Source organism: Passer domesticus, chromosome 7 (assembly GCF_036417665.1).
Source record: "Passer domesticus isolate bPasDom1 chromosome 7, bPasDom1.hap1, whole genome shotgun sequence".
NCBI classification, from domain to species: Eukaryota; Metazoa; Chordata; class Aves; order Passeriformes; family Passeridae; genus Passer; species Passer domesticus.
The window spans coordinates 60,894,214-60,912,350 of record NC_087480.1 but is presented as its reverse complement, the minus strand read 5'-3'; the positions used below and the strand labels follow the sequence as shown (position 1 = coordinate 60,912,350).

The window sequence follows — 18,137 nt, the reverse complement described above, 5'->3', positions numbered from 1 at the left end:
CAAGGCTGTTGATAAAACTGGAGGAACTGGAGTGAATTTTCAGTCCTGTTCAGCCAGAGAAGGAAACTGAGGCAGAATCATTTCAGTGCAGCCACTCCTCCACAGATCTACACTTATATACAGTTTATTTCACTAGAGATTTTAATTTTATACATAGTATAAAGGGATATCCTGGTATCACACATAGAGTTATTTTACTGTACTGTTTAAGAACCCATTTTTTACATAATACAGTATTAAGTACCATATTAATTAAAACAAGTGATTTAAAAAAAAAACCTACATATAAATGGATGTTTACCATATGCACAGTGCAAGAACTGCTTGATATCATTGTAATCACAAGATGTGAATCTAAAATACAACACTGTGATTGAAAACATATTGATAATTATGATGCCCTTTGTTGTAGACATTGATTAATCTCTCTTTGAATTACCAAGCAAGGTTAAAATTCCAGACAAACAGCAGCAGCTTCTCATTATGGTTTCAAGGTTTCTTCCACAGTAACCCAAGTTTGACAGAACACTGGTTTATCCCTACTTGTGGTCCAAGGAAACAGAAGAATGGCACAGATTCCATTTGGGATTATCTGGTAACTAATGCTAAAGAAATTCTTTATTACTTCCACACAGGAATCCTTTAAAGATGAGCGAAGAGATGAAGATGGAGAAGTTTGTGGGCAGATTCTGGGCATAATTCTCTGAATTTTAGCAACGGAGTACAGGATTTCTCCTCTGCAGATAGGAAGACAATACTGGAATAGAAATCAGGCTGTAATATTTACAGGAAATAAGTGTGGAAAAGAAAGCAATCCTAATGTAAACACCGAGGCAGAGAGGGCTTCTTCATTTTCCCTTTGCAGAGTGGGGCACTGGCTGAAGGTCAGCTCCCAAGGAACAGCTGCTTTCCTGGGAAGAGCCCCTTCCCCAGCACAGAATGCACGTGGTACTCGGTGAGAATCCCTAACAGGTTTTCTCCCCTCCCTCCCCCCAAAGTTTCAAGTTCAATAAATAGTAGAAAAATAATCCTTTACTTAAAAATCTTGAGATGCATTGTCCCAGGTCCCGCAGAGCAACGTGGGCACAGGGAGCTCTCCACCTGCAGAGAAGCCAGCAGCCTTCCTGCTCTGTCTGGCACTTCTGGGCTCTCCAGCTGCAGATTCCTGCTCTTCCAGTTAAGGAAACCAAACCATCTCTGGCTCTTTAAGCTCTCTCTCTGCTCTTGGCTCAGCACAGCAAACTCCAGCTGCTGGATAAACTCCCATCCCTGTTCCTGGAGGTCTAACGTGCCTCCTGCTCCATTTTTCTCCATGTTTTGGCAGGTCCATCCATCAAGCACGTTTGCAGGCCGGAGCCAACCTTCCATTTGTAAAAATGCAAAGCTCTGATGCCTCAGTTTGGTGGGGAAACCTGTGAGGTTGTCCCTGGGGAGCAGCACAGTCCCCATGGCTCTGGAGTGGCATCTGTGGTGTCCTCAGTGCACGGTGCCACAGGCTGCAGGTGGCAGCCGTGCTGTCCCCAGTGCCACAGGCTGCAGGTGGCCGTGGTGTCCCCGGTGCCACAGCCTGCAGGTGGTGGCTGTGCTGTCCCCAGTGCCACAGGCTGCAGGTGGCAGCCGTGCTGTCCCCAGTGCCACAGGCTGCAGGTGGCCGTGCTGTCCCCAGTGCCACAGCCTGCAGGTGGCCGTGCTGTCCCCAGTGCCACAGCCTGCAGGTGGTGGCCGTGCTGTCCCCAGTGCCACAGCCTGCAGGTGGTGGCCGTGCTGTCCCCAGTGCCACAGCCTGCAGGTGGTGGCCGTGCTGTCCCCGGTGCCACAGGCTGCAGGTGGTGGCCGTGCTGTCCCCAGTGCCACAGCCTGCAGGTGGTGGCCATGGTGTCCCCAGTGCCACAGGCTGCAGGTGGTGGCCGTGCTGTCCTCACTGCCACAGGCTGCAGGTGGTGGCCATGCTGTCCCCAGTGCCACAGGCTGCAGGTGGTGGCCGTGCTGTCCTCAGCACTCGGCATCCACGGTGTGCACGGTGACAGCGGCCTGCAGGTGGTGGCTGTGGTGCAGGGTGGGGTGGTGCAGCCGGTAGTGGTGGAATTTGTGGCTCAGCAGCGCTGCCGTCTGCGGGGGCGTGTCCAGCTCCAGGTCCTCGTCGTGGGTCCCCACGTCCACGCCGGCCGAGAGGGGGTCGTTGTTGCAGGGGGGGTTCTCGCTGTCCTCCTGGGGGCTCATGGTGCTGTAGCCTGGGGATGAACAGCAGCAGTGAGCACAGCAAGGCTGGATGCTCAGAATTGCCAGGGCTGGCTGGGCTCAGGGTGCTTAGAGAGGGAACAAAACTGTTTTCTTACTAGAACAAACCCCAACACTCTCATCCTCTCCTCTAAGTGTATAACAGATGCCTTTCCCTGCCACTCAGAATGGCCAGGGATGGCTGGGCTCAGGGTGCTTAGAGAGGGAACAAAACTGTTTTCTTACTAGGTCAAACCCCAACAGACTCATCCTCTCCTCTAAGTCTAAGTCTAAGTTCTAAGTCAATAACAGATCCCTTTCCCTGCCACTCAGAATGGCCAGGGCTGGCTGGGCACCTTCATGGAATCACAGAGTGCTTAGAGAGGGTGTAAAACAATTTTCTTAACAGAACAGACCCCAGTGAACTCATCCTCCCCTGACAGTCCATACTGGATCCCCTTCCCTGCCATCACCTTTGGCTCAAAGCTTTGGGGACCTGTGGTTTGTGCCACCCCAAACAGTAACAGCACCCACATGGTCAACAGTTTGTAACAACAGAATTGCTGGCACTGATTTCAAACCCAAACATAAAAAATACCACCCCCAAAAAATCTGTTAAGATATAACCTGGATTTATCCAAAACAGCTGTTACCACCCAGACCAGGCTGCAGGGCAAACAACTCCCTCAGTATTTATAAATACAAAACCACATGAAACTTAAAAGGAAAAAGATCTTGCTTGAACTGGAAATAAATCCTTCTCAAAAAACAAGGACTAAAGGCTGAGGAAGCACTGGTGCTCCTGAGCATCTCACTCAGGTTTTCAGCTGGAGACACCTAAAAGGAGGGTGGCAAAAATAGCAGCTGAGTGCCCAAAGCTGCCTCCCATTTCCCATGCTCTGAGTCATGGCTTGGAGCTGGCATGGAGGAATTGGGGAAGAAGCCTGGGCAGCCCTTTGAAGAAGATGGAATTACACAAACTAAAAATAGCAGTGCACATTCCAGATGGAGGTAGACAGCTCCCCTGCTAACCCAGGATGACTAAAAGATGGGAAGGATTTGTTGGGACTGCAAGAAAAGGAGCAAAGGGAGCATTAATCTGGCAAATCTGCCTCAGCACAGGTAATCTCACCCCAAATCCAGGGTAATTCCTCCTAGAGCAAGATTGTCTAGGAGACATCTGTTCATCCACGTTCCAAGGCTTTGGCCTTTGGGTTTCCTGTCCCAATTCCATTAGTGCAACCAGAGTCTTAGTGCTGGGCCAGGTCTGTTGGAAGGTCCCCAGCCTTGCAGAGCTGACAGCTTGCAGACTGCCTTGTCTAGCCCAACTCTTCCTCATTTCCTAATAAATTAAGCCTCTTCATGGGTCAACAGCATTACACCCTTCTAGCAGCTTTCCAGATTTAAGGAGATTTAGTCTCAGGGCAGGGGAGACACATCCCAATCCCCTGAGCCTAATGGTGCCCAGCATTTGCTTAAAGGTGCTGGATGATCCCAGAATGGTTTGGGTTGGAAGGGCCAATAAAGATGATCCCATCCTACCCCTGCCATGGCAAGGACACTTCCACTATCCCAGGGTGCTCCAAATCTCATCCAGCCTGGCCTTGGACACTGCCAGGGACCCAGGAGCTTCTCTGGGCAGAACAATTCCTTCCTAACCTCTGATCTAATCCCACTCCCTTTCAGTGTGAAGCCATTCCCCTTGTCCTGTCCCTCCAGTTCCCTCAGGGGGAAGAACCTTCCCCTGATCTCCAGCCCATCCCTCCTGTGGCACAGCTCCAGCCATTCCCTGGTGCTGTCCCTGTCACAGGGGGCACAGAGCAGAGGAGGACGTTGAGGACCCCAGTGACATCTCCCCAAGAACCAACCAAGCCAGAAGGAGCAAAACATTTAGCCAGGCTTTGCTTCTGCAGGGAGGCAGCCTCCCGAGGGCGAAGAGCCCCAGTCCCTGGGGCAGGGGGGCCCACACTCACCGTGGTCGCTCTCGGTGCCCGAGCGGCCCCAGTAGCGGCGGCGGCGCTCGGGGCTGTGCGCGTGGCGCTCGATGACGGCCGCGATGAAGCGCGTGTTGCTGACTGCGACAGACAGAGACAGCTCAGAGCACAGGCACGGCCCTGCCCAGCCACGCGGCAGCACTCAGCTGGGCTCCACGTGGTCACCTGGGCTCAGGCTCCCACTGTGGCAACAGTGTAAGGACTCCAAAGGAAACCAAAAGGGACGTGGAGGGGCAGTAGGTACAAGCCATGGAGCTCAGATATGTTTATTTTCCCATCTTTGATGTTGACACGGCTTCACATCTCGAGTATTATTTAGTGAGGGCCCAGAGCCCGGGATCCTGTCTGACCTGGGGCTCCCCTGGAGTTTGGGTGCACCAATTCAACTTACAGCACACCCGGATCATGCAAGGTGCTGTTTTTATTGGATGGCAGAGAACTACAGGCACCCCAAATCAATGCAAAAAAGATTTACTGCCATGCTTGCTGACCATACTTGCCAGACTTGGCTTCTGCTTTCTAAGGCCAAAAAAGGGGAAGGGTTTCCCATACCCTGTGCTGTCACAGTGGCAAGTTTTAAGCTGATCAGAGCTGTTTCTGGAAGTGCTCATGACAAAGGGTTGTAAGGGGCAAAACTCCTCCACACCTAATGGAGAATTATCTTTTAAAAGTGAAAAATGTCATTTTTCAGCATGAGACTAAAGGTGCACTAGATGTCTGGATTAAAACATTGTTCTGTCATTTTCTACTGCTGATCAGCACAGGGCTTCCTCACATATTCAAATCTAGGGTATTAAAAAACAAATGGCTGATTGAATCTCAGTTTTTCCCAGTTTTTTGGTACTTACTGATTCCTCTGTCTTCATGGCTGTCGTCGTCCCTCTCGTCCCTGTCGTTTTCCAGGTTGGACATACGCACTGACATTTCTACACAGAGTTACAAACAGAAAACACAGCTGGTGAGAGAAAGGTTCTGCACCATCTGACTGCCACCTGCCACCCCAGGAACAAGAGTGGAACACTTTGTGTTACTGGTCTGAGCTGGGGCTGCTCTTCTTCCAGTGCGGCTGGGATAGCAGGAAATGGCTCATCCCACCTCCCCCTGAAAGGAACTCCTTAAAGTTCTGAAGGAACTGATTTACAAGAGCTGGGGGATGATCAAATATAGAGGTAATTAGCTCTGATCACACTTAAATTCCCAGAATGGTTTGGGTTGGAAAGGGCCTTAGAAGCCCATCTTTTTCCAGCCCCTGCCACAGGCAGGGACACCTCCCACTATCCCAGGCTGCTCCAAGCTCTGTCCAACTGGCCCAGAACACTTCCAGGGAGGTGTCCTCACCTCTGCATCTTCATATTTGTACCAATATCCCTTCTCCCGGCACAATTTTGCCTCTCAGACTTCAGTGGTTTCATCTCTGTATGCACAGACATTCCATGAACATCCCATGGACCAGAACCAGGAAACACAAATGAAAGAAGACACATGCCAAACCCAAGGCAAAAGGGGGTGAGAAGTGTGTCACTCCCAGCAGCTGCACAAAATAAACACACGATGGGTCTGCTGGGCCGAGCTGCAGAAAGCTGGGATTAGTGTCTGAGCTCTGGCAAAGCTTAGCTTATCTCCCTCTGGGTCTGGGCAGGCTCCCTGGGCAGCAGCAGCAGCTCTGGCTGTACCCAGGAGAGGGCAGCAGGACACAGCCCCTGCGCCAGCCCCGCTCCCTGCAGCTCCAACACGGACTAAAACCGGGAAACACTGCCACAAAACCGGGGGACAGCTTTGGGGCTGCTTTTCCTTTGGGTTTACTTGTGCTGCTGGGTTTTTTTTTCATCCCCAGGCTGTTGCTGGGTCCCTGAGTGGAGCTCACCCTGTGCTGCCAGCGGGGACATGTGCTGGTGGCTGCGGCGGTGGATCTGGTGCCGGTACGCGTACACGGCCAGCACCAGCACCATGATGCAGCCCATGATGCCTCCAGCCACCGGGCCCACGGGGGCACTCTTGATCATGTTCAGGGTGATCACCTCATCTCCTAAAGCAAAAGGGACAAAGCAGAGGGAGAAAACACCGTAAATGCTTTGCAGGAAGGGTTAAACCAACATGGAACACGGAGGAGCTCTGCAAGGATTTCTGTGTGCCTGACTGTGCTCACTTGGAATAGGAGAAGGAACTCAAGAGAGGTGCAGGAAGGGTTAAATCAGCAATATGGAACACGGAGGAGCTCTGCAAGGATTTCTGTGTGCCTGACTGTGCTCACTTGGAATAGGAGAAGGAACTCAAGAGAGGTGCAGGAAGGGTTAAATCAGCAATATGGAACATGGAGAAGCTCTGCAAGGATTTCTGTGTGCCTGACTGTGCTCACTTGGAATAGGAGAAGGAACTCAAGAGAGGTGCAGGAAGGGTTAAATCAGCAATATGGAACATGGAGAAGCTCTGCAAGGATTTCTGTGTGCCTGACTGTGTTCACTTGGAATAGGAGAAGGAACTCAAGAGAGGTGCAGGAAGGGTTAAATCAGCAATATGGAACATGGAGAAGCTCTGCAAGGATTTCTGTGTGCCTGACTGTGCTCACTTGGAATAGGAGAAGGAACTCAAGAGAGAAGACAGTTACACTCAGCTCCATATCAGGATTTTCCAGAAGGTGATATTCACCACATCTTTGCTGCCTGGTGCACTCTTTATGCTGATTTAGCACTGGCTAAATGTTATGTGCAGAACCTGCTGCATGTTCTGGGACACAAAGAGCTGAAGGCAGCACCTGCTCAGAAAGGCAGAGTTACCTATTGCTCCCAGGTCATCCACGTAGGGGCTCTTGGCTCCCACGATGCCACCAAAGCATTCCTTCTGAGGGGCACAGTAGGACTTGTCCAGGTGAGTCTTCCCATCGCTGTCCACCATGCACCACTCGCAGTCCAGCACTCCAAAGCAATCCCTGCACCAAGCAGGACATGGTTACTGTCCAGTTTAACACCTCTCCTCTGCAGAGCTCAGCCTGGGTCAGAGCCACGAGACAGGGGGAGGCCAAAAGCATCTGTAAACCCTCAAGTACGTGAGTTTAGCCAGGAAAAAATTCCACGGGAGTGCTCAAGTGCCACAAGGGAACTTAACACAGGGAAGCTGCATTTCCAGCATCCCTTTCCCAGCTCTGTCTGCTTTGGTATTTTCCTGCACCACTCAGCCTGAGCAAAGGGAGAATCCTACTTGTAACTCCTCCAATAAGACATTTCTCGGTGTGGTGAAGTCTGGCTGCAGTTCCAGCCTTTCTCTGCAGCCTTTGGAAGAAGGAAGAAAGGATTTGGGCAGTCTGGTCAGAGCTTGGTGTGTTTTACCAGTCTCAGGTCCCTGGAGACTGCCCATAACAAGCAAAAATGAGCCCTCAGTGCCAGGAGTAGAACCTCATTCTGGCATAATGCCTTTTTTTTCCCCTATATTTTTTTTTCTTTGAAACATTTAAAGCAGAACTATTTCCATTTGATTATTTCCCAAGGGGTGGGGAAGGCCACCTTACCCACTCTCTGTCCTCTGGTTGCACTGGGTGTTGATGCACTGGGGGAGTGCATCCTGCAGGCTGGGATCGATGGCTGTGAAAGTCATCGGCTCCTGGTGCACCTCACAGCTTGGATTCCTGCATGGCAGCAAAGAACAGAGCACTCCAAGCACAACCCATTAAAAGCATCTTTACCTCCTGCATGTCATCTGCTTCACTGTACTGAAAATTCTGCCTGTGGGATCTCAGCAGGACCAGCAGGGAGTTTGTTCCTGCAGTGTCCTGGCTCTCACCTGCTCTCGGCATTGGTCAGGTTTCCAGTGCACTCGTTCACCTCCAGTGGGCACTCACAGGGACACTCACACTCGTTCTGTTCCATCCTGCAGGGCAGAAAACACGGGGAAAACCCATCAGACACCTCTGGGATTTTAACCCCACGGTGCTGCAGCTCTGGAGCAGCAGTTCCCATGGAAAAGGCTGTGCAGTGACTCTGCTCCTTCCCCAGGAACAGTGATTGCTCTGGACTGAGGGTGATCCACTCTTGGAATTCCAAAAGCAGGGAGTCCCTCAGATTTGGATGTAAGGATCCTTCCTGGCAATGCCACAAACACCTCAGGATGGTGTGGGCAGAACCTCCTGGATCCCCTCAATGAAAACCCCCCAATCCATGTAAAATCATGGGAATTTCGATGCCATGGGAATTTCTATACCTCACTCACAGTAACTGCTCTTGAGCCACTGGATCTCAGTGTCTTTCAGCATTATCTACCCAAACTCCCCTGGTTAAACTCTCTGACACCCTGGCAGAGACACCTGCACCTCCTACAGGGAGCACAGGCAGAGCAACTCTTTATTTTCCCTGATCTCGCTCTGAATCAACAGATGAGCTCACGGTGCTCCCTACACCTCAGAGCAGGGATGAGGACAGAGTGTCCCAGCCCGGCAGCGCTGTCACCTGTGGCAGTTGAGGCACAGCCTGTCCACCATGCTGCAGGCACAGAAGGCCAGCGAGTCGCACGTCTCGTTGACGATGCCCACGAAGGCGTTGGTGCCCGGGATCCTCGTCAGCCTGTACTTGGAGCAGTGACTGCCATGCACCAGGTTGGTCAGGTCACCCTGGGCAAAAACAAGGTGTCAGATGTTGTTTTAGGGAGCTGAAGACTCTTCCCTCCCCCAGGGATCCTACAGAGCTGTGGGGGACATGGATTCTGCCACGGCTTCCAGAGGTGGTGGCTCCCCTCAGGAGTTTTTGTGAGGGAGTGCCATCCTCACAGAACAGGCTGATTAAGGAGTGGATAAGTTTTTGCTACCCAGATACTTCTGGGTGAAAAGGCTTTGCTGAAGATTTGAAGAAGATTCAGCATTTGCTGAAGAAAGGAATTGGCTCAGTTGTGGAAATGAGAAGTGGCAGCAGAGGTGACATTTCACTCCTTCCCAGCGCTCGCTGACCCGTCCCCACGGTGCCAGCCCCCAGTGACCTCCCCAAGGCTCTGAAGGGAGCCACCACCACGTGCTGGAAACTTCCTGAGCCTTAAAAAAAGCCACCACAGCACTGCCCAGCTCCTGCAGACTCCTTCCTGATTCCTTTCTACAAGTTTCTGCTCCATCCTACACAATTTCCTTCCCAACATCACACTTCCCACTTGGCATTTCAAGTGTGGGGAAAATGTTTAAGCCAACCCGACATAAATCAATGTATTCTGACATGACTTGCAAATATTTTCCAGTCTTCTCCCACAGTGTAGTAGCTTGGGAATCATTGTGGAGGGACTTTGGCAGGGTGGATGTGTGGCTCTGTGAGGGATGACAGCCCCTGGTTTAGACTCCTCACGAGAGGAAGCTCACACAGGATCCATGGAGAGCACAGAGTGTGCAGGACCCCAGAGATTCCAGTCTCACAAATGACAGTCTGGGAATGCTCACCAGTAAATGGATTTATTTGGGCACCTAAAGGTAAGTTATTAGAGACCTGACAGGAGGATGTGACACAGGCCAGAGGTCAGCTCAGATCAAAGCAACACATCCCAGCTATAGCTGGAAAATCCTCACCCAGCTACAGCAAACTGCCCTTCTCCCCCTGATGCTGGCTGAGGCCCTGCAGACTGCAGCCACACTTGGCCAGGGCTCCCAGCCACAAGCCCTGATGTCAGGGGACTCTGTTTGTGCAGCCTGGTTTGTGTCTGCAGAAGGGAGCAGAGGCCAATCCCCACAGAAGGCTGGCTCCCAGCCCCGGCTGCTGAGCCTGGCAGGGACTTGTGTTTCCACCAGGAGAAACCCAACCCAACCAAAGCCCACTCAAAAGCAAGAGCAGACAGAAACCACGCTCACCACTAGGCTGGTGTTGAATTTGTAGAAGCGCTGCACGGTCCTGTCGCTGAAGCTGTTGCAGAGGTTCTTCTTGACAAAGTTGGGGTGGTTCAGGATGTCGTTTGCTACCAGAGGCTCCTAAGGGGGCAAGGCAGGATCTGATGCCTTTGGAATCAGACCAGACAGGAAGGAGAGGTATGGAATAAGGCAAGGGAAAGCAGGCAGACCTTGTGTGTGATGTGCTGCTGCTCCACGGGCGCGTGGCCCTTGGGGTCGATGAGGGTTGGATGTGCCACCAGGTACCCCCTGTCCTCCATGATGAAGCACCTGCCCCAAAACACAGCAAGAGCCTCCTGTTAGACCTCCTTGGGCTTCAGGGGAACGGGGTGAAATAAAACATGGTCTTAAAGGGCTTTTAAAGGTTTCCATTCAACAGGGCCATGAAACAAATTCCCTGCAAAATGTCCTTAAAGAATGTGTTGGGTATTTCCCCGAAGCTTTTCCATCTGTTACTGCTCCAGAGAGCCAGGGCCATCAAGGAGTTGAAAACAGAGCTGATTAAAACCAGAAAGGAAAAGCCATCAGTGCATTGTCTGATTGGGGGAGAGCCAGAAATGAACAGAGCCTAATGAACTTGGAAAGCTTTAATGGTTTATTAATTTACTATGTGACTAATTAAAGAGAGATTTCACACTCTCCTTTAATGCCCTCCCCCTTCAGAATTCGATTTGAGTGGGAGATAAATCACTCCTGCTCCACTCCCAGCCCTCCCAAGCTTTCCTCTCCCTTGTCAGCTCTTCCCACGTTGGAGCTGTGTCCCAGTCCAGAATCCAGGGAGCTCAATCCATCCCTTTTTCCCTTTTTCCCTCTCCCGTTTCCATGGCCACAGACGGCAGCGCTGGGGAAGGCACAGGATCCCTGGCCAGGGTGGCACCATCAGGGACTCGTGGCCACAGAGGGGACAGGGGGGGCTTCAAAGCCCACTTGATGTTCCCAAGAGCTCAGCAGGGATCTGCCTGGATCCGGGGCTGGAGCAGCTTTCCGTGGGATTCCCATGGCATGTGTCAGGTACCCACAGCAGCTCGGGGCAGCAGAGGGCAGGGGAAGCCTCTGTGCTCTTTGGGGGTACAAAGGAGGCAGAAAACTTGGATTTATTGGGGGGTTTCCATTAAAAATACACATGGGGATGTGGTGTTTGCTCTTTTTTCTGACAGAAAATCCTTAGGAGAAATACACTACACACCCCAAACACCTGCTTTTATATCGAGACTGGAAACACTGGGTCCAATTTCTACAGGAGAATAGTCTGAAAAACATCCTCAAAATTCCTCATTTGGGGAACGCAGGAACGGAATAAAGCATCTGACCTTGCTGATCAGCAGCAGTTTTTTACTGGGAGGGAGTGATGCCAAACCAGAAATCCTGATTTGTTTTTTTTTATATGCCATAAAATATATAGAAAAATACCCAAACCAGAAAAGTACTGGGAGGACGACAGAAAACCACTTCCCTTCCCAAATTTAAGGTTTAAAAACAAACAAGGAACCAACAGCAATGCCCAAACCACGTTATCAAGTTACTCCAGACCCAAACCAGAATCTATCCCACCCCCACAGGATTTTTCAAAAAAGGAACAATTTAAGATACCCAGGGGTCTGACTGAAATTGGATACTCCAGATGAAATCAGACTTCTGCCTAGGCTGTGCTATGGATTTCTGAGAAAAACATCCCAAAATTGTATTTGAATAACTGGAGTTAAAATAACTGAGATCCTGTATCATTCTTACACGCTCACAGGAACTAAAGAGGTTAAATTAAAACAAACAGGAGAACTGGGAAGTGTGTTCATTTAATAAGGAATGGTTTTTCTACCCAGAATTTCAAAGAAATCTAAATATAACCAAAAAAATCAAATCAAATATATTATCTGCTGCTTTTGTAATCCTGCAGATTGTTTATTTAGCTGATGGCAGTTTGATCTGGAATAATAAAAACATCCACATAATCTTTATGAGAAGGACAAGCACAAGTTCTACTGGAAATCAGAGAACACACACTGAGAGTAACAGAATCCTCGGAGAAATTAAGTTGGAAATGACCCCTGGGTCACCAGGCTAAAGAAAATAAATATTTTATTTATTTTTACCTGATTTTGTTCCCCCCATCTTGGTTACAAACTGGCAGCAGGTCCATGAGGACTTTGTAGAAATATCTGAGGGTGAAGTCGATGCCCATCACGGCCACGGAGTGTCCTGAGGACATCTGAGCACTGCAGTGAGGAGGATAGGGAGAAATTATAAATATTAGAAATAATAAAAATATTTTTTCTTATTTATTATTTATGTTTCAGGGTAATAATAATAATAATTCCTGTTTTAGTCACCCCTTGTGCAGCCAGCACAGAGACAGCCCAGGAGTGGATCCCACCTTACACACACTCCCACCACCTACAGACATTTAATCCTGAGTGACAGAAATCAGCATTAAAAATCCCCCATCCACACAAACAAAAGAAGGTGCAGCCCCTGAATTTCCCAATTCCCCACAAATGGAAGGAGTTACCTGCACCCCTCCTCTGCTCAGCCCCCAGCAGGAGGAATGAATGCGAAGGTGCCAGACTTTGAGCTAAATCCCTAAAACTCCAGAGTGTGGGAGTGACCATGAATGGCAGGCAGAAAAACAGAAGAAAATTATATTTTTTAGGGTGAGTTATGAAAAGGATCCTGTGATGCGGTGGTGTGCAGCAGCCTGAGGCTGCATTTTGTCCTTCCTCCATTCCTAGCACCCCAGTGCTCCCAGTTTGCTCCCAGTAGCACTGGGAGGCCACAGCCAGAGCAGTCCCCTCTCACCCCTGCAGGACACAGAAGGATCAGAGCTTCAAGGGTGTGGGATTTGCACCCATGTGGACCTTACACCTCTGACTTACTGCTCCTCAAAACTCACTTTTCTCCTTTATTTAATCTCAGAAGACAGGAATAAAAATGTTTAGAAAAAGAAAAAAAAAAATGAAGATGCTGCTAGGCCCAGCTGGGCTGCACAAACAGCTCCGGCCCCCCTGCTCCATGGAAACCCAGCTCTGTTTACTGGGCTGAGCTTTGTTTGCTTTTCAAAGAGCTGCACTGGACACGCAGTCAAATCTCATTTGTAGACAGATAAATGTAGATTTTTAAAACCCGCATTTGATTTATTGTTCACATTTCCTGGAGGAGGAAGGGAAGGATGGCAGTGAAGCAGCACAGACACATTTCATGTGTGACAAGACATCAGGCTCTGAAGTTCTGCTCTGTCCTAACAGACATAAAGCCATTAGGAAATTGTAAATATTTTAGCTTCATTTTCAAGCATTAAATCCTCCTGCTTTGCTGATGCCAACTGCATTAAACCACATCAGGCATAAATCTTCTCTTCCCAGCCTCCATAAAAAGAAATAAGATATGCATAAAATGGGAATGAGAGGTGTCAGCTCTTTCTGCCCTGATGTGGGTATTTAAACACTCCCAGCAGTCCCTAATGCCAAAATTCCTGTTAACTCCACAGATTCCTCCCCACCCCTCTGGATTTGGAGCTCAGGCCTCTTTGGGGATTATAACCACATGTGACTATGAGCTTCAGAGGTCATATTTACCCAGGAATCACACTCACATCTGCCAAACTTTGTTTAACTGCTCTTTAATCATGTTCTAATAACCCACAGGAGCTTTAAGTTCTTAGAGCTGAGTAAACCATCCCTTGCTAGATAAAAATCAGAATTTTGATTAATTGCACTTCTCTCCTTACAGAAGTGTTTCCCCAAAGTAAATTCCTCTGTGAGGAGCACCACTCAGGGGCTGGGGCTGAAAATGCTCCTGCCAGAACACACAGGCAGAGGTGCAGTGGTGGGAAATCCCACACAGAGCAGGGGAATCTCTGGAAGAGTGGAGGAGCCACGTCCTGATCCCTGCTGGCTTTGGGGTCCCCTGGTTCCCAGTACAGCACTGGAAGTTCCCTCGGTACTGGTGGGCTGTTGGGTAGGAGCTTGGAGGACATTCCATGCAAAAACCTGGGCAGGTAACTGCTTTTTTGGGAATTTAGGAGGGCTTGGGACAGCAAGGTTGGGTCCATGTCTTATAAACTGGGCTCCTTTAAACATCCTGCATCCCTAATCCTGGCCTCACCCTGGGGCCTGGCCAGCAGGGAGCTGGAACAGCAACAGCCTGGTCCTCCAGGAAAAAGTCATGTCATGGAGCCATGGAATATCCTGAGCTGGAAGGGACCCACAGGGATCATCCAGCCCAACTCCTGGCCCTGCTGTCCCACTCCAATCTGTTCCCAGCAGCCCTGGAAGGGCTCTTGGAGATGCACTGGCTTTGGAAGGCCAGAAGTGCTGGATTGAAGCAGCCCGGGAGAGGAGCTCCCCAGTTCCTGGAGGAAGGACAGCTCTGTCCTTAACCCCCTTTGTGGCCTCCAGTTCCCTTCCCAACACCTCCCTGCTCCTTAAAACCCCACAAGTGGAGGTGTGGGGGACTTGGCAGTCCTGATGGAGAAGGAATAAACTTCCAGCAGAGAGGGAACACTTCCCAAACTGCCCCAGCAGAGCAATCCCTTTCCTGCTCCCAATTCCTTGGACATCCCACCTCGTGTTTATCCAGGAGCACTTCCCCACCAATCAATCCCTTTCTTAAATGTGCTGTTATTACTCCTCTACCAATAAAGCCACAGAATGCACATATTCCTATAAACTGGATTTCTCCCAGTGTTTCAATGCCCCATTTCCACAAGGTCAGATGACATTTCACCAGCAGCACTTTAGGACCAGCTTTGGTTTTCAGTTCTGGAGCACACAGAGTCACCCAGCCCTGGTAACTCAGATTCCTCCTGCCTGCCCCAAAGGCCCAGGGCCCCTCACCTGGAGGAATGGACAGTGTGGCTGATGGTCACCACATAGCCAGCCCCTCCCACGTCCAGGTAGGGCCCAGTAAAGGTGATTAGTCCTGGATTGGCCACTGCATGCAGGTACCTGAGGGAAGCCAAAAGAAATGCTCAGAATCAGTGCCAAAGTCTGGAACTTCAAAACAGAATCCTTGACTTTCCCAAAATAACACTGAATTTTGGACACTTTGAGTAACAGGCACCAAATGATTGGTTTTTAATATCAAACAAGTACCTAAACACAACTGGGACTCCAAACTAACCCAGACTGCCTCAATAAATGGTCCCCCAGTAGATTCAGCTGCATTAAAAAAGCTCAGTTTACATCTGCACAGAACATATTTAATGTAATTTCAGACATTTTCCCCCAGAACAATGCAGGACTTGGTGCCAGCAGAGTCTCAAACTCAGCCCTGGCAAAATGATTATATTGCAAACTGAGGAGAAAAAACAGAAGTGAGGCAAGAAAATTCAGAAATATCAGACAGTGATTATAAATTACAACCTCTTAAAACTTCCATCAGCAAAAAATAAACCACAGTCACAGCAGAGTTGTTAAAACTGTCATAGGAAAGTTGATAAAACTTTTGGCAACACTTTTGTGCAAGAATAAGTGACCACTTTGCTTCTCCCTACCCAGAGCACCAATCCACGAGCAGCTTAACCCGTTTCTGCTTTATTCCCAGTGTTTGACTTGCACCTTTTCCCACACCACTACAAATCCCAGGGCAAACAGGGGGCAGGAGAGCTGCCAGCAGCACTGCAGAGCCACAGGGTTGGGACCTGTGCCCTTCCCAGTGTGGCAGCCCCTGGCTGGCTCCTTCCCACAGATCCCAGCCCTTGGAGCACACCCTGAGCCTGCTCCCATCTGCAGTGTCCCCAGCTCCCTGCCCAAATCAGATGCTGCTGCAGAATTAATCCCTCCTTGAAAGCAGTGAGGAAACCCACAGTAAACAAACAAAAAGGCTCAGATATGAACAACCAAAAAGGGCCCAAGGAGCTCAAACACTCCCGAGTTAGCTAATCCCTGAAGGGGATGCTCATTTTCTGAATATTTATGTCCCCATCTGCCATAGCTGGGCTATGAAACACCTACTACCCCCCAAAATAAAAAGGCCTGAAATTAGAACCAATAAATGTTTGAACTGCGTTTAGGCTCTGAACTTTTTCCCCTTGCTGAAAACATTTTCAACTAAATTTTAAAAAAAAACAAAAAACAAAAGCAAGCCACAGGCTACGAAATCAACCCCAAAACCGAAATCAACTCTAAATATTTCCCTTCTTGCCCTCGGAGATGATTCAAAGCTTTGCTGAAGGGACCCTAAAACCTCACCATTGTCTCCTGGTGGGATCAAATGCTTTGTCCATGAGGGAGCCGGGGTAGATGCGCAGCACCCCGTTGGGGGTTGCTATGTAACGCCTGACAATGTAGCTGTTGAGGCCACTGATCTCCATCTGGGTCATCCATTCATCCGTGCCGTGACTGGTTGCCATTACTTCATTCCTGACAGAGAACTGCAACACAAAGGCAGAGCTGGCAGGGCTCCTGCAGCACTTGCGTGGCAGGATAATAAACGCTCCCCCAGAGCCATCGGGGATCACCGCGCCTCGATTGCTTCCTTCAGGGCTCCTCACTCCAGACATTCCAAGCAGATTATTAGAATGAAATATTGCTGGCGTTATCTCCGTGGCTTTTCTTAACTTGGGGTAAATGTAAATATTGTGCTGCTCGCACAGAAAACAGAGATTTCTCAGTTGTATGCCTAAGAACACCAAGGTGCTTCTGCTAAGAACTTAGCGTGGTTGTAACTTTTCTAGTGTTTGTTTCAACAAAGTTCTGCCCTCCTCCTCTCTGAGATCAGATATTGGGAAGGAATACCAGGCTGGGAGTGTGAGGTTGTGCAGAGAAGCTGTGGCTGCCCCTGGATGCCTGGAAGTGTCCAAGGCCAGGTTGGAGTGATGCCTTTTTTGGGGCTTACCTAGAAGCAGAGGCCAAAATTAAAGGAATAAAAAGCTGTTCTATTTATTGAAGGGCCTTCAAGTACCTTTAGGGCAGACAAAGCCTCCCCAAGAGGCTGCACCCAAAAATGGACCATGGGACACAGATTTTCACACTTTTATAAGTTTGGCCCATTTGCATATTGGGGGTTAATTTTCCAATTACAGCTTCAGGTAATGAAGTCATTCACCCCAAGTCTGCAGCCCCAACTCACTTTTGTTTACATTTCTCGGGGCCTTCAGGTACATTTAGGGCAGACAAAGCCCACCCAGGGGCTGCACCCAAAATGGACCATGGGTCACGGGTTTTCATATTTTCATAAGTTTGGCCCATTTGCATATTGGGGGTTAATGTTCCAATTACAGCTTCAGGTAATGAAGTCATTCACCCCAAGTTTCCTCCCCCAAGTCCCTTTTGTTTCCATCTCTGGGGCCTGAGGCAGTGAGGAGCCCCTGACTGCCAGGCCTGGAGAGGAATTGCTGTGTCTGCCCAAAATGGGACAGCAGCAGCTCCTGCTGAACATGGAGTTTGGAGTCATGCACTAAAGAACTGCAGGACCACAAATATAGAAAAACAGAAAACCAAAATCCTAAGGCATCAGGAGCACCCTGGGCTACAGGAAGGCGCTGGCCACGGCAGGGATGGGATGAGATGGGCTTTAAGGTCCCTCCCAGTGCAGACTGCTGGGATGTGGGGACTGCAGGAGCAGCCGGGGCTGGTGCCCACCTTGAGGCCGGGGTTGGCGATGAGCCGCGTGTTGTCGCTCAGGTAGGCCGTGTAGTGCTCCACCATCCGCTTGGTCTCGGGCTGGCTCAGGTGCTCGTAGGGCGAGGAGAAGCTGCCTGCAGACAGCATCACTGTGGGGCTCTCTGCAAACACCAAAACACCGGGAATTTCAGCGTGATCAGCTGTGCATGTGGCAGGTGAGGTGTTTGTACTCTGTCCTTGTGGCAGGAATGACCCCGCTGCTCTCCCACACCTCAGCACACAAAGTGTGTGACCAGCTGTGACCAAACCTTTCCCAACTGTGGAACAGGCTTTTTCTCCTGTGAGCCAGAGAGAAGTTTGAGAAGAGGATCCATGTTCACCCCTGAAAGAATTTCCTACCAAGGCTGTTGACATAGAAACCAAGACAGAAAGAAGGATAAATAAGAGAAACCTGCAACTATTCCAATGAGCACTTTGTTTGTCTCTTGTGACCAATGAATAAAGTACAAACTTCTGAGTTGT

At 49.7% G+C, this 18,137-nt stretch overlaps 1 protein-coding gene across 1 annotated transcript in view; it reads right to left on the bottom strand.

The window, feature by feature from the left end:
* Positions 1-100: 100 nt before the first annotated feature.
* CACHD1 (cache domain containing 1) overlaps positions 101-18,137 on the bottom strand; it is an 89,526-nt gene continuing 71,489 nt past the window's right edge. The window contains exons 14-27 of the mRNA XM_064429135.1: positions 17,634-17,776; positions 16,242-16,423; positions 14,886-14,996; positions 12,147-12,269; positions 10,227-10,326; positions 10,021-10,137; positions 8,648-8,808; positions 7,986-8,072; positions 7,714-7,830; positions 6,986-7,137; positions 6,076-6,237; positions 5,060-5,137; positions 4,191-4,292; positions 101-2,231 (exon numbers count right to left, since the gene is read on the bottom strand). Of these exons, the coding sequence (XP_064285205.1) occupies positions 1,993-2,231; positions 4,191-4,292; positions 5,060-5,137; positions 6,076-6,237; positions 6,986-7,137; positions 7,714-7,830; positions 7,986-8,072; positions 8,648-8,808; positions 10,021-10,137; positions 10,227-10,326; positions 12,147-12,269; positions 14,886-14,996; positions 16,242-16,423; positions 17,634-17,776 (1,874 nt within the window). The 3' untranslated portion in view covers positions 101-1,992. The remainder of the gene's footprint in view (positions 2,232-4,190; positions 4,293-5,059; positions 5,138-6,075; positions 6,238-6,985; positions 7,138-7,713; positions 7,831-7,985; positions 8,073-8,647; positions 8,809-10,020; positions 10,138-10,226; positions 10,327-12,146; positions 12,270-14,885; positions 14,997-16,241; positions 16,424-17,633; positions 17,777-18,137) is intronic.